Genomic DNA, 16544 nt, shown 5'->3' with positions numbered 1-16544 from the left:
CCAGGCTCAAGTTGGATGAAAGGATGATGAATCACTCTCCATGTGAAAATACAGGTGTTTGATAAAACTTTGCCACAAGGAGGCTTCTAAATATATAAATCTGTATATTTTCAAGCAGGTCACGGCCACCTCTGTGGATAGCTGTGAACAGCACACACCTAGTGTTGTCTGACAGGGAACCAAAATCTATGAATAAGAACTAAACAAAAAAATGGAATAAAATGTTAAAATGGCAAGACTAGTAAAAATAGTAATGGAAAGTCAATAAGAGTTGAAAATGAATAAGTCCTGTGAGGAATGGGACAAGATACACTAGACTGAAACGTTTGTTCAGTTATTTTGAGTACAATACAGAATGTGCTTCACTGTCTTGATGGATCAATACTGCACATTAGTTAAATATACACAAACATCACATACTTGTCAACTACATTTACCCCCCCCCCACCAACTTCAATGGTTTCTCTTTCTGTGATATCCATGACTTCCTCTCTACCTGTGCATCGATCCCCAGGTGGCACATCCCTCATCGCTGTCACTGGAACTGTCCCGCGCTGGTTGCAGCAGTTTCTTTCCTCCCGTCTCTCCACTTCTTACATCCAGGGATAAACTCCCATCTGGGGAGGTGGGTTGGGCGTCAGACGGAGAACTGACCATGCCTGAATCCTCGCCCTCTGCCATGCCCTCAGAAGCTGCATAACCATGATCGGGCAGGCTGCAGCCACCACTGCTGCTGCTGTCCAAGGACAGAGTCTCAGCTTCAGGTGCTTTAGTTTCTTGTTTCTGGCCACTGCCAGTGGAGCTGTGCATGGAATGGAGCCATGCTGATAGAGGATAGGAGAAAATCTTTGTATGAGCTTTAGGTGTGATCAATGGATTCAAAAGTGTTAGGCACAGTTAGCAGCAATAAACTTCCACATCCAAATCAAGGACATTCCAGTGGTTTTGTTAAGTGTAAGGAAGGGATTAGGGATGAAGTTGTCAATGGGCAAAAACTGTACATATCAAGGTTAGACACCTCAAGATCACAGGTATTTTGTTAATGCAATGCACAATTTCAAAATCTAGGGCTCAATTCATCTTTCACAAACCAACAAAAAACCTTTAGATATCTAAAAAGCATTTGGAAGAGAAAAGTAAAGATGAGAACAACAAAAATAAATGTTAAAGGAGCACAGGATGCAGATTCAAGATTGAGAAAAGACAGAAGAGGAAAAGAAAACAGAGGTCGTATTTAAACATTCATTCTGCAACCACACACACACAAACCAGAAAGCACCGGCCAAATGTACGAGAGAAGCCTGGAGCACAACTACTCGTGACTTGATAAAAAAAATCTTCAATGACATGTGGGTGGACTTTCTGTAAACAACCTCTTTTAATTAAATTGCCTCCAAACGGTTTAAGGTTCAAGAGAAAGATAGCATTGCTTCATACCCTCTCATCACTTTGATACACTCATTCTCTGGTGAGTCTTGTGGGTTTTGGGGAACTTAAATAGAGTGTCAATGATTTCATTGAACTCTGAGCTGAGCGAATTAAAAAAAAAAAGTTTTAAAACCTAAAAAAAGACTTGTGCAGCCAGCATGCACAAGTCTGGGAATTCAACAGGGGATTCTTTAAAGTGAGTTCAACAGTGAGGGACCTTGTTTTTACAGTAATATCAGGTGCAGATGAGAGTGACTTTGAATTTGAACCTGCACTGTGCTGCTTAAACAAGTCTTCTTGTGTGCGTGTGAATGTGTGTGTGTGTGTGTGTGCGTGTGAGTGTTTGTGTGCTAGGCCTGTCATTTTGGAGTCTGGTCCTAATGGTGTGTGGAGAACAGTCAGTTCCAGGAGATGTGGTGATGACTCACAGGGCTGTCCTCCCAGCTCCTTCCCAGCAACTGCTAAGTCATGCCAGTTACAGCCACAATCAGCACACATTCACACTCAAAAGCACAAACACAAAGAAGTGCACATGCACATACACACAGACTGTGTTACGCTCTTCTAAATCTCTGCTCCCAAACCTTCAACTCACAAAAACCTAGAGCACATTCGTCTGTTAAAGCCAAACAAACAGTGTCTTCATTCCAAAGCTGTCGATATAGTGACAGGTTACTTACTCTAAGTCTGACCGTGGCCGTCCTTTCGCCAAGCCGAAAACAAAATCCTACCCCTTTTCTCCAGTCTTTAATGGTTTAATTGAAAAATGCATTCAAACACACCTTCTGTTTCTCAGTGACAAAAATGGATCGACACATTTCCAGAGATTCAGTCAGTACACGTTTGAAGCCGTTTCTATCACACCTCGATGGCTTTGAAGTTGCAGTTATAACCACATGTACCGTATGTCATAGAATTAGCTTGCTGTCTAAAAAAAATTACTTCTCAAAAATGTTAAATTTGTCCTCATAAGATTCAGTGATACCACAGCAGCACACTCGCACAGAACAGAACAAAGTCGGGTTATGACAAAAGGTCATCAACTGACTAAACGTAAGCACTACACGACAAGAAGCCACTTTAAATTTTTAAAACTGTAAACAAGTTGATTCCCACCAAAGTCAGCTGTGAAGCACCAACAGGCAACAACCATCATACAACACATCATCATGCAGAGTCTTTTCTGAGAAGAAAGCTGTCTTTGGGAAGAGCTCTTATATTTCCTTTAGTTGTTTTACATATCATGAGCAATTCGAACCTAAAGGGAGCGTGTTATACAAAGATCAATGCCACCCCATAATATCACAAAAGTCAGCATTCATTCAGGCTTCAGGTTCCATAACTTAATCACAATATTAGGCACTGACACAGAGACATACACTGTCCACTTATCGATCTGCAGCTATCGCATATATATCAGCTGATATCACATAGCTTTGCCTCATTGTCCTCTCACCACATTCTAGGTGCCCACTTACAACTAAGCTCTGATGTCATGCATTATCAATGACAAGCGCTAGGATCAAGGTGAAAAGTAAAACCATGCACATTATGTACATATATTTCTTTTTTTAAAAATATAAGAAAAAGGAACAGTCAAACACCAAACAGCATTTCTTTAAAGGTGAAACTAAAGAGCAAGACTTGCTCCAATTTGTGTCAAAGAACAAATAAAGTAAGACTGGCTACCAACACACCATGCAAGGTTGTAGAAATAAACTATCAAAATATAGTCACAAAAATCAGATCAAATACAGCAGAACTGAATAATCAGCGGGACAGCAAAAACCCTCAAAGGAATGAGAGGGGGAAGGTTGATTATCAAAGGAAAGTCCAACAGAAATAAGACAGGCCATGAAGAAGCAAAGGGAGCTGATGAAAAAGGGTAGCCAGGATGAAGAGAGGATCGAGCCAGAAAGAGACTTCACGAGTGTTTGGGCCGCAGACGCACAGGCCCACAGCAGTACACTACAGAAAAAGGGTGTGGGGTCGGGAGCAGGGAAGAGAACAGACAAAATCTCAAATGAATAGATCATTCATAGATCACTTGGCAGACGAACAGTGACGGGAAAAAAAGGAAGAAGCATTTTGGCCATCTATTGTGGCAAAGCAGCGAACGTACGCAGCTCAGCAACCTCATCAAACATACTCCCATGTGGTGTTTTAATGCAACATAAAAAGCACTACAGTTGATTGGTGATGACCTCAGCCCTGACCTTTTGGACCCCGACATTTATATGACATTTATAGATATGGAGCACCTTGACCTCATATGGACGCAGTATCACTTAACAACACTCAGCTGCCCCAGTCGCTGAAGGAGAGATGGAAAGCATGTTAGGAAAGAGTTCGATATTTACACAGACACACAAATCAAAATGGATTCGGCGAACATGTAACACACAAATTCCGATTGGGACAGATGAAACAAGAGCTGGAAAAACAGATGAGCAGCCTCTAGAAGGGAAGAAAAGAAAAAGAATCAGTGGAAAGAGATCAGCAGTCCATGTGGAACCTACACTGGGGAGCTGCTTCCTCCACCTCCTGTGGAGGGATGCTGCGGAGGGAGGGGTCCTGTGGAGGGATGCTGTCTGCAGGCTCAATGGGAAGGGAGGGAGAAACAGACAAGGTAGAGGATGAGTCATGCTGATGTGGCTCTCTGATTGGGGAACGACGAGGTTTGGGAGGCACTGGTCGATCGCCGTTTTCTGGATAAACAGAAGGCATGCAGGAAAGGATAATAATACTGGTCACACTTGAAGAAATAGGAAAATGTCACACAACTTAGGATATGCTGTAGTCATTCTGCTGAGCCACAAACTTTAACCAAGCACCTCTGGTATTCTCGCTCATGTATGTACATCAGTGAAAAATGTACAAAAGGGTTCGGTGAGCTTTGCTAATCTGGAAACATTAGTATATTCAGTGGAATATACGGGCCAAGGTAAGGATGATGAAACAAACATCGTTTGGTAAAGCAGTTATGATTCTGCTCTCTGACTTACGCAACATACTTTAACACAGGAGTATTTGATCCGTTTCAGTAGTAGAACATTTACCACAGGAGTTGGAAAGGAAGCTATGACAAACTAGATTAAAGAAAACCTCAGACAACTGACATTCCTTGTGTAATAGACAGAATTCAAGTTCCAACTGATGAGTCTGATGACCACAAAAATGTGTGTGGAATATTTGGAAAAGCAATCTGCATGCGAGTTAATGAAGGCAGGCAGTTGAGAGCCAAATAAAAGACGTCAAAAGGAACTTTCAGTGCAGAGCTACTGGTTTCACATTCCTACAGTCCTCAGGGCTGCAGCAATTTAATGATCTGAAAGTGAAACTTTTCTCACCTGTAGGTAAAAGTTGTTGGAAGAGCTATTAATATTCACTGAGCACCATTCCTTTTTTCACCACGAAAAGCATTCTTTGATGCTGAAAGCGTGGGACGCTCTCGACACTGCTGGTGCCATCAAATTAATTTATGTTTGACGCATTTTCAGTGTGCGTGTATTCAATTAGCATCTGACACAAGCATTATATATTAGCAGTATATCAACGTTGCACAAGAAACAGAAATTAATCTGCCATGTCTGTTCTCAGTGCACAGTGGAGCCAACCCTCTGTCAAAGCACTTGCTTTCTGATGCTCTTCGATCTGACGGTGCAACATTCCTGTTTCGCTCCTCTCACTTGTTCTTCTCTGCACTTTGGACCAAAATGCCACAGAGAGTCACACAAATCATAGGAGGGGAAAATGCCAAACCGTTGCAGAGCTGATTGCGACCGTGTCACTGCCCTACCACAAAAATACAACCCTTAAAGTACAACAAGGAACTCCAGTGTTACTCTGGTGGAATTTCACAATGAGGTCAAAGGCCAAACCTTGGCAACAAAGGTAAACAGAGCAACAGCTGAGGTTTTAAGGCGAGTGACAGCAAGATATTCCAAGATGCCTCTCAGTTTAGAATCCCTTTTTTTTCTATCCTACAGAAACCTAAATAGAAATTCCCTCTGCAAGGGGCAGGGCCAGTTGCTGCACACCAAGGCTTTCTAACTAATAAAGCCTATACAACAACTGACAAAATGGTTCAAACATTGTACGTTTCTATGAAGGCGAGTTGTTAGGAAACTTTGAATTCATAAATAATAAAATCCATCAGTATCTTTAAGCCATAGCCCCTGTCTTAGCACTTTGTACGTAGAGGCCTGCAGAAGGCAAAATATACCTGAATATTATGGAGAAGAAGCCTATCGTTGAGTTATGATCAGACGAGAAGCATTAAGCGGGATGCTAACAGAGGAGTAAAGCAGCAAACAGGACGAAATCTGTCTGGATAACACTCTGAGAAAATACAGAGTCAGTGGAAAAGAAGAAGGATAAAATACAGCTACCCATTAACAATCCTGTCCCACAGGTAGTATTACTTTTACTTACTTACTCATTGAAGTAAAAAGACCTCTAAAAGAGGCAGAATCAAAACCACTGCAGTTGAAAGGTTAACTGAAACTTGAAACATCAATTGCTCAAATTTCTGCCTCTGCCTTTACGAAGTAGGTGCAAGGTGGAGCTGACTTTCTCAAAATGCATACCCGGTATTCACTGCCCAGGATGAACCGGTCATTTGAATAAAAGCAGTTATGCACAGAGGAACTGTTCACTGTCACTGAGTAATAAGATTATAAGATAATGTCAAGGATGTGTGTGGGATTAAGAAAGAAAAAGGCATTTTGGTGGGAATGGTGAGTACAGTTTTGTCAGTAAAAACACACATTTGAGCTAAATGACTATTACTTAACAAATAAAAAGCTGCTGAGACAGTGAACATTGGAAAGAGTCATGGCAAAAGAGAATAGGATGAGGTGAAGAGAAGTTGCTGAATTTATTTTAAACCGTTGTGCTAACGGCTTTATCCTTTCTAATGCGCTGGTCTTCTCATAGTTCTCCCTCTCTTTTGCTCTCATCTGTCTTTCCATCAGAGTTCCCTCTTTAAAACTAATCGAGTCTGCCTCTTTCATCCTTACAACCCTGTCATCCTTTAGTCAAAAACCTTCCCATGCTCCGTTCCCTCCACTTCATTCTGACACTCTCACCTTTCACTTCTCTTTTTCTAAGGCCCACGGCTCTCTCATCTATGACCCTGTCAGACTCTACAACCCTCGGCTGCAATTCACTTTTCCTCTGAGAATATTCTGGGTTATATAGAAAATCAATATGAGGCCAGCTAAAGTTCAAGTAGTTCCTGTTTAAATCTGTGATGGATCTATCCGCCTCTGCATCTGCCAACTCTCACAGTTGTGTGAATGGTTGGCTGCATTTGAGAGCGAGAGAGAGAGAGAGGCAAGACAAAAAAAAGATAGCGACAGAAAGAGGTAAAAAGAGAGAGATAGAAAAACGTTAGACATTGACAGACACGAGTGAGAAACAAGGACTCTATTGTCTCAGGAGCTATGATGAAAACCAGCTCCACTCGATCCTGTTCTTCAGCCGTGACGCAGACACACATTCATCGACACGTACACACACACACACTTTCTTTTCCTTCAGTAGGATGTGCATGTCTGTTTCTGCAGTTTGAGCCTCAGATGTTGCTACAGTGCGACAGCTTAGCTTTCCACAGACGTTAGAAAGTCTTTACAGGCAAATTGTCACCGTCTCACTTCTTAAACATACGGTGTCTTTGCCACCACTGTCCAAAGCCCAGTGATCAGCAGCCAAGGTTATTTTTATTGCCGATGTGCTTGCTGTTTGAATCTAGCTTTAGTTCACAATCTAATAGCGAGCAGGTATTGATACAAAGAAAGACACCTAGCATAGCTGTACCCGACAACAGCAGGTGGGCATCCACTCATTTTATTTGTTTGGCATCTGAGAGATGCTGTTTTATAGGTCGTGTCTTCACCGTCAAGGGAAAAACATTCTCAAATAATTACTTTAGGAACATAGATATTTTTTCAACTCTTTATTTTTATGAATCTAAGTATTAACTGAGGTCTTTAAATGTTGCGTTGTCTATCTTTATGCCGTCTTACAGGACTTTACCTATTGCGCTGTGTCTGTTGTTCTCCACTTCCTCCAGTTTCAGGTTTAAGGCCGACTCTGTCTCCGACCTCGAGCTGATGTCTGAGCTCTCTTCTTGATTTTTCCGGGCAGGCGGACTGCTGGTTGATTTAAGCATTGTGCTCCTGGAGCTTTTTGTAGCAGGCTGAGTCTGCACAGAGCCACTTGCCGTGCTACTGGTGCTGCAGCAGGAACCAGACAGCTCCAGGTCAGCATCTGAGTCGTCAAGACTGTGACCGAGTTCAGAGCTGGAATCCTGCACGGCCAGGCTGTCGTTGGTGCTGCTGCTTGTGGATGGAGAACTGGGGGTCGGAGAGGCCTCGCGCACAGGTGGAGGCTGTACTGATATTTTGAGAGGAGCTGGTTTCACCATTTGGACCACCACAGAGGCATCTGAGACTGTGGTCGACTGTGCCACTTTGGTGCAGTAGGCTGGGGTGGATATTTCAACAGTGGGGCTTTCGGGTGTGGGAGCAGCAGGCGTTGAAGTGTAGTCGGATTCCTGGGTGAGGGAACTTGGAGTGGGAGGAGGGGCTGGAGCCTTTCTTTTCCTTAACTGGCTCTCTGAACCGAGGCCCACCTGGTAGAAAAGAAGTGAAAAGAAAGGAGGTAGACAGGAGAAAGTTAATTCACATGAGCACTTTATGCACATGTGTGTGTGTGTGTGTGTGTTTGTGGTTTAACCATAAACTATACAGTAAATTCAGTCGGCCAGAACTAAAATAGACTTTACTACTGGCTAATCAAATCAAGTGGCGTTCTGGCAGAGGTCTGGGTGTTCGAAATCCATCAGAGTGTCAACATTCCTTTTAAATTATCCAACAAGGAGACAAATAAGGTCTGCCAGCAACCGGCTAATACGATGCGGTGGTACTGCAATAACAACTTTGTGCATTTTAGTGTAGTAACTCTTAGGTTTTCTGTGGGCACACCACCCACTGTTTAAATGTAATGCTGTTGAGCCGATTTGCTTTTTCCCAAAAGAGTGTTGATGCGACAGCTCACATGCACATGAAAGAGAATGTAAAAGTTAACATCTTGAAACTATATATTACAATATTTTGTCCCCCATTTCAATTTAGTTCAAACACTGTCACAGTTAGGTCACTCTGAAAAGGACTCAATCAAATTAGAAATACAAAAAACTTGGAGATAGCTGAACATATCTCCATGGATGGAAAGACTTCTCTGATAAATACAAACACGCAAGTAAAAGTAAAACAAATAGAAAACTAAAAGTTATTTATTCTACTCCACAGGAAGGTGAGGCCTTTCACACACTCCTTTTGCTGTTGAATCTCCCTCTCAATAAAGTGAGCGCATGAAAAATCAATGTAAAAGGGCTGAGGGCAGGCTTCAACAGCACAGATAGCCTTATTTTGAAGAAATGCATTAGCATTTCTGCTTTCAACTGTTCCTCACCCTGAAATTCAACAAAGAACATGCCCAGAGCTGCATACACTGTTGCATCATTCAGCAACACAAGAAAGAGATCAGGCCACCTTACGTTTCTGCAGGCAAACTGGGTTCGCACATGTGAACTCAATGAACCCAGTGCAGGGCATACTATGGAAATCCAAATGGCCCCCCAACAGGCTGTCTTTCTCTGAGCCGCTCCCCTGCTCTTCTCCCTCCTTAGCATTTATATATACATGAATAGAAACACAACAGTGGAAGTGGGCCAAAGTTGAAGCTGCAATGGATGACTGACTTGCCTATGGTCGATGGATGTGTGTGTGTGTGTGTGTGTGTGCGTGCGTGTCTGTGGTACATGTATGTATGTCCGTATCCTCGTACGTTTATGTGTGTGTTCCCTCCAAAGATAAACACAAGATTGCAGTCGAGCCACACAACGAAAGGAAAAACAGAAGCAGCATCAACATACAAGCATAAGCACGTACATTTGTTTGTGTGACTGAACAGGCACATGCACACTCTCATGCCTCTTCCTGAGCAGGAGTGTATAGATTAGGGGGGTTGCTGAGCAGGGTTAAACTTGCGTTGCTTTTCTGAAGTTATGGCAGCATGCACTTCAGCATTTTACAGTAGATTCAAGATTACATTGGCCACATTTAAAGTCAAACTATATACTAAGTCAAGCCAAATTTGAATATGAACTACATTTATGTGTTGATGGATTTTACATTCTCATTTTGTCCCATTTGAATGGAGGTTCTTTTAAGTATTTAATACATTTGAATTACTTGTTTTTCAACCGCCCGACAACCTCGGGGGGGGGGCAGGATTCTCAACCTTGTATGCCTTAAGTGGACTCGAGTCATTATACATTAAATCACAAGCAACAACAATGTCAACTGACATGAATGCAAAGCTGCTGAAGTGAGTGATTAAGTTCACCAAAGAGCATCCTTCAAATCACAATGTGAAGCATGATTCAGATGGCAGGAGGATGAATAATCGATATGCACTCTGAACACACAGATATGCCAGGTAAATAAATATATAAGGAAATAAATCTTATGGACTGGTTTTGAAACTGATTATTTATACAGTTAACTCAAGATAAACATTGAGACATTTTTTTCTTTATCATAGGAGCAGGACGGATGGATCATTTATTCATGGATCAGTGTCTGTGATGGCTTGGTAACAGAAAGGGTTAAACACTGTTAATCCAAGCACTCTTACAATACAGGAGACAGGTTTATCAAGTCATACAAGTTCCATTAATTAGTGAAGTAATAATGAAGGAGCTCATTATCTATTTTCTTTGTTTCTGAGCCAATGTTATTTTTTGTCTGTTTTACGTCAACTACACCAACAAGATGTCAGTGTTAACTTCACCCAAAGCTCTCCTGTTTTCTGAAACTTTTTTTGTCTTTAGACAGGAGATTGTCATTCTGTTACTGAGGTAGAGAAGTCCTGCAGTAAAGGAGACGTACTGTTGTTTGATTAGGTTTTAAAGAGAAGAATCTTAAAGCAAAATGTACACTCTGTCACACCAATCGCAGCTGTTCAGGTCAGAGAAACACACCAATCCGACAGTGAGCATCCCGAACAAACCGTTATCATCAATGAATGCGCTTCTCTTTTTGAGCATCTGTGTGACATGGGTACTACAGGGAATTGCACTTTGCAAAGGAGCATTGAGACTAAGACCAGAACAGGCTGTCATGTCCATTCAATTTTCCACTCTATGGTTTGCCATGCTAAGGGCCCCATGTTGAAGCATGTTGATCGGATAGGGCCACCCATGGAGCCTTCAACCTGGTGGCGTGGTCGTTCATCAGTTGTATTTGAAGGACTCTTGTTGGGTAAGAGCCTCTGCAACAGACCAACATTAGAGCGCTGATGTGGAATGTAAAACAAAGTATGTGTATGTATGAGAGGGGGTGACGCTATATTTGTGTGTGCTTAGGCATGTCAGAATGCATGAGCATATTCCCAAATGCATGTGTGCACACATGTATGTGTATGCATGTGCGTGTCAGAGGTAATAATAGCAGCTGAACTGTGTCAACACGCAGGGCGCCGAGGTCATAAACACCCTAACAGCCGGCTGGAAGACAGTTGGCGTGTGTTAGCTCTTCTGAGTGTGTTATAATGAAGATGTGTGGGTGTGCACGTTTGATGGAAGGAGTTTTATGTTAAAAAGTTTTAACAATGTGGCGAGAGAGAGAGAGAGAGGGGGGGGGGGGAGAGGATGAGACACATGGCTGACCCAGTTCCTTTGTCGTCCAGCTTGTCCTACTAACCTACTGAGAAGTAATGTTTTCTTCACCCTTTCCCTTCAGATACAGTGATCTTCGTACACAGATCATTTTGTGTCAGCGGTGGGCTGACATAAGGGGAAGCAGAAGCAAACGCATCATAAAACTTAGGGACTGCGGGCAATGATGTGTATTCAGATACTAATACATGTAAACATTAGGTACTCTATTCAAAAACAATTACACTTATCATGCCAGCCAGAGAGAGACACACACACCAACAGATACAGCCACAGATGCAGATTATCTCTTGAGCACTACATTACACATTTAGACATTCTCAAGTGCAAACAGGTCCCGTCCGCCTCATACTCTACAAATCACGTCACGTTGTTCACACTTTCCCAATCTTCAAGGTCTGTGCATTAGAATAGAAACTCTATAACAGTAATCCTTAGACCCATTTGTCCACAACATTACAGAAGTCAACCTCACACGCACACCTCATCCCACAAAGGTTCAGTCCAGAGGGAGGTAGTGAAAAACTTTTCCCATCAACCTGTTACAGTGTTTGGGCGCTGGCTAAGGGGATCAGAATTCAAAAATTTTTTGGTGAAATTTACTTAGAAACGGTTCAATTGGTTGGACTCATTTATGTTGATGCGGAAAATCTTGTTTATACTCTGACAGAGATCACGAAACGGAATGCATGGCACATCACCCGCTTTTACCATTTACATCCTTTTGAAGAGAAATGCTTCAAAGTGTACATTGCAGCGCAAAAGAGCACCTGCTGTTTACAGCTGTCGCACAGCATAACCAACACAAGGACTCTAAAGGAAGGACGGATCAGGATCGGGGGCAACAGAGGAAGCGCTGCCTGTTGTCTTTGGCATTAGTGGAGTTATTTTTCCTGTAATCCCAACTGTTTCAGAAAAAAAAAAAAAGAATAAAAAACAATGTTTTGTTTCCTCAAAACATGTGGAGTGATACAGTAAAATCATTCAGCAAGTGGGTAAACATCCTTTTCCACATTCTTCCACAACTTGGCTGACGTCACACATCAGCCACAAACGGGACCATTTCCTTCCTTCCTCCCATGTATTAATCATCATTTTATCTCTCTTGATTGGCTCATCTCATCTGACCAAAGCTAAGCCTGGAAAACAAGCACTAACACTACACAGTACCCCACATATACCCAGTCGTATTTACATTTTCTCCGGCTGACTGAGCCATAACTGCAGTGTGTTGGAGTAAATTAAACTTGGCTACCATTCGAGATAATTACCTGACTGATGAATGGTTATAAAGAAATAGGGAGGGAAAAAAAAATAAAAAAACCCCCTCTGCTGCCAACTTTCTACTTTGCAGAGTCATAGATCAACGAGAAGGACAACTCAGGAAAATTAATCACTGCAGAAAACCCACAGGCCTTGCATCAGACCTTGAATCAGCATGCCTTAAAACTAATGCAAGTAACAAAATTTGTGACCATTTTAGCTAAAAAAACCACATCAACACACACATGCACACGCAAACATTCAGTCCTTATGGGAAATTCAAAGACCGCTTCACAGTGTTTTTTCACATTCATCTAACTTGTAAAGATTTTTCACTCTGACAAAAAAAAACATCTTTATGGAATTACTACTCGGACCCCTTGAAATGGCACCTGCAATTGGTGCATTCTATAGGAACACAAGATGCCGCTACAACCCGCCTTCGGTTGCCCCGTGTCCAATTAAATTTGATGGACATATTTAAGTGAGCACACAGCCCCCCCTATTAGGACTCACAGTGGATGAAGAATGTCCGGCTGAAAAACAAGCCACGAGGCCGAGTGAACTGTCTGAAACATCTACAACACAGTTCTGTATGAGGTTAAAGAGTTCGAAGCTTCCAACTTTCCACCAGTTTGTTGTCTGACTTTTATGGCGAGAGTTGGTGTTGTATTAATGTGAGGAAATTAAGAGCTGCGTGTCTATCATCAATGGCAAATAAATACGGCTACAGGGCTTAACAAATAGCTTCTGTAATGCTGAAGGCACCACAGCTGCTCATTGCTCGTTTTGGATGGACTGACACTCGTTTGTATTATCACTCGTGTGGATGTGTGTGGATGTGTTTGTGTGTATGACCTGGATATGAAGCCTCAACAGCTCAAAATAAAAAAATAAGTAACTTACTTAGGATTTAACTCCAGTTGTGAGAACTCACAGTGCCCTCTAAAAGGCTTTGTTTGAGATGGCGCCGCTTCTCTTCTCCTTTCTGATCACGAAAACTAATAACGCCCAATCAATCGGCGCATCCTTAAACTTCCGAACTTAAAAAATTTGGAACCACCACAAGTCTTCCTTGTTCTGGCTGCCCAGTCAAACTAATCAAACTTGGTCAAGCAGGCAAGCAAAACAAGATCCCTGAACACTATGAAATTAACCTAAGAGATTCTTTGTGGAGAGACTTAAAAAGGGATAAAGCCTGGAGCAGCAAGCCAATGCGCATTTATTTAAGATTAAGGATAGAGACAACCTGCTGGAGTTCGCCAAAAGGCACCTGTGATCCAAGTCATAGGACCAAGAAGACACAAAGTGGCTTTACAAAACTGTGAAAGTCCTGGCGTGGCGCAGGCTCAATTTGGACCTGAATTCAGTGCAGCATTGCCTGAGAGACCTGAAAATGGTTGTGGACCAAAACACACCATCAACACTCTATAGGCTTCATGTTTCTGCCAAGAATAACGGAAAAAAACACAAAAAGATACTGTGCCAAGCCTGTAGGTTCACCCCCAAGAGAACCCGAGGCTGCCATCAGTGACAAAGATGCTCTGTGGGACCAAAACACTCCAAAAGGCAGTTTTTGCTTTCAGGCAGTATAGAACCAAGTGCAGAGTAATTAGAAAGCGAGAGAAAACAAAACAAAACTGTGAAAATCATGTGCACACAAACATCAACACAAATTCACATCCACAAACAGTCCAAACAGCTGCACCAGAGGTGGAAAAAGAACATGTGGTTTGGACTGAACAAAGAACATACTTTGGAAAATACTAAAACTATACTTCCGCCCCACAAAGTCCTGCTGCTACTCGACTATCCACGGTCAGAACATTTGGGGGATTTCATCTACTTTAACAACCGGAAAAACTGAACCAGCATCAGTGTTCCTGTTACAGTTGCTTTTGCTTGTTTTTAAAACTCAATCAGTATTTTTTGTTATCACACATCAGGATTCGCTTGTCTCAAACACAAGAGACTTGTATCCAAATGTCTCTTGTCTAAGCTTTGGCTCACATCACACTTCCTGGCTCCAGGTTTCACAGGAATCTGCTGGCTAAAATAAGAAGTGAAGCTGTACGTATACAAAGCTGACAATAACCTCATTTCTGGGCACAACAGGGACATTAATACATTACTAATCTATTGAGAAATGCATTCAAAAATACTAATAAGAGTGTGATTTTGACTTAAAATTGATCTCCTAGACACAACTTCCTTTCAAAAGCAAAATAAGAGACTGAATTGAGGACCCTAAGACTGGCCCTTGCTTCCATCAGCACCACGTTGGATGATATCAGAAAAATATCACAACATTTGTTTCTTTTTCTTTATTGAGTTGTAGAAGAAGCCGTTACAGGAAAACGCCGTACTGACTGCATTTGGAAAGAACTAATTCCACTTGATAAAGGTTTTTTCAGAGGTGAGTTCAAGTGCCCAAAACAGCAGAATACACTTAATACTAACAAAAATACTCCTCATCAATCCAGGCCACAGTAAATGATGTAGCAAGTCAGTGCAGTACTTTTTCTCACTCTGGATGGCGTTCGGGTTGGAGCAGGCGGCCATCAGACCCAGCTTTGTGGTGTCGCATCACGATGTGGCGACATTCTTAAGGCACCTGTTTTGCTTACATCATCTTCTCTTTAGTCTGGGCTTGTTTTTGGGATCAGATCATCGTTTCCCACCTCATCTTAACTCACTTTGCTCTGTGGTTGCAGAGTCTACATGATTTTGCAACAACAAAAAAAACTAAATGGCCAACTATCCAAGATCCCTCAATTTGGCAACATGACAACACAGAATTACGAAATATACCAGCAAATACTGTACTGCTTACAAACAAATATGTTTCAGATACAATAGAAAAGCTTAAAATAGACGGACGAGGCCCCCATGTGATGTTATTTGTAGAGAAACTTCCACTAATTCTAAATGGATCATTTGTTGTTGACACAGAGGTTGCAATGAATCGCTTGTGACATCGATGTAAAATCTGGATTTTCTTCTGAAACTCCTAATTTTGTCCTCAGTGTTAATACAACTATGTTCCCTCTTTGATTTAAATGACCGCCCTTTTGTCATCTCTTCCTCTCCAATGGCTATTTTAGGCAATTTAGCTTCGTTATAACAATCTCATCACTCTCATAGCTTGTATTACAATGTCACTGTCCATTACTGCATCTTGCGAGTCGTAATTAGTTGACTACCTAAGCTTGTTAAACACAGAGGGACGTCCAGAATGAGGACAGCGATGACAAAGGGCTGCCCTAAGATGACCTGCGATTACATGCCTGATTGTCCCACTCTGTTCCGAGACTGTACAGAAAGACTAAAGGTGCGAGCTAAAAATTTTAAGAAAATTGCTTTTAGGGCAGCACAAGCTTGACAAGAAAGTAGCATTGAAGAAATACAGCAATTATCATCTATACATAGCCTTAAGTAAAATCTATGGTGTGACACTGGTCCTCAGTGGAGCTGAAACTTTTAGAGGATGATGGAGTCTTTTACTGACAAGAAAAGTGTGCCAGTTTTTTCCCCCGTATAGCTCACTGCCTCCAGTCACTACAATCTCAAAATTCAAGTAAATGAGAAAGTGCAACTTCTCATTGTGATGTGATTTGATGTGACACGCACAATTGTTCCGTAGATCCAAGTCATGCAGAGCTCTTTAATGCCAGTGGCCCTCAGAAGCTATCTTGATCAGACCTGGCTGCTCTGGCACTCTTCACTGTCATGAAACTAAATCCTTCTTAATAACACACCTTAAAAAAAACAGTAAGAAAAGCAGGCCAGGCGTGTCAGTCTTTGAACACCTCACACTTCTGTTGTGTCCTCAGATGACGCTTGCTAGACACTCGCACCCCTCTTATTAACTGATGAATAATTTAAAGCCTTCATCCCTTCATTTGTCAGTCAATATTCTGATCATCTAAATGTGTTCTGCTTTTACTGAGTAGAACACACACGTTTGGACAATAATCATCGACTCGAGGCTGAACTCCAGGAAAGATCAGCTGACAGTCTGCCCTCAATCTCTTTGCTCCTCAACACCACCAGAAAACAGAGAGGCCAAACGAGAGAGGTCGCCTTCAATGTGTGGATGCACATA

General features: G+C 42.0%; 1 protein-coding gene across 5 annotated transcripts in view; it reads right to left on the bottom strand.

The window, feature by feature from the left end:
- The window catches only part of cobl (cordon-bleu WH2 repeat protein), a 48705-nt gene that overhangs the window by 6661 nt on the left and 25500 nt on the right, over nucleotides 1-16544 (bottom strand). For 4 of the 5 annotated variants that reach the window (XM_072394654.1, XM_072394657.1, XM_072394656.1 and 1 more), the window contains 3 exons: nucleotides 7468-8065; nucleotides 3948-4136; nucleotides 497-824 (listed from right to left, as the gene is read on the bottom strand). In XM_072394654.1, the coding sequence (XP_072250755.1) occupies nucleotides 497-824; nucleotides 3948-4136; nucleotides 7468-8065 (1115 nt within the window). The remainder of the gene's footprint in view (nucleotides 1-496; nucleotides 825-3947; nucleotides 4137-7467; nucleotides 8066-16544) is intronic. The other variant, XM_072394658.1, reaches the window with a different exon arrangement.

The sequence above is a fragment of the Leuresthes tenuis genome, unplaced genomic scaffold (assembly GCF_036924035.1).
Source record: "Leuresthes tenuis unplaced genomic scaffold, fLeuTen1.0.hap1 SCAF_10, whole genome shotgun sequence".
Lineage (NCBI taxonomy): Eukaryota > Metazoa > Chordata > Actinopteri > Atheriniformes > Atherinopsidae > Leuresthes > Leuresthes tenuis.
This window is presented reverse-complemented; position numbering and strand designations above follow the sequence as displayed.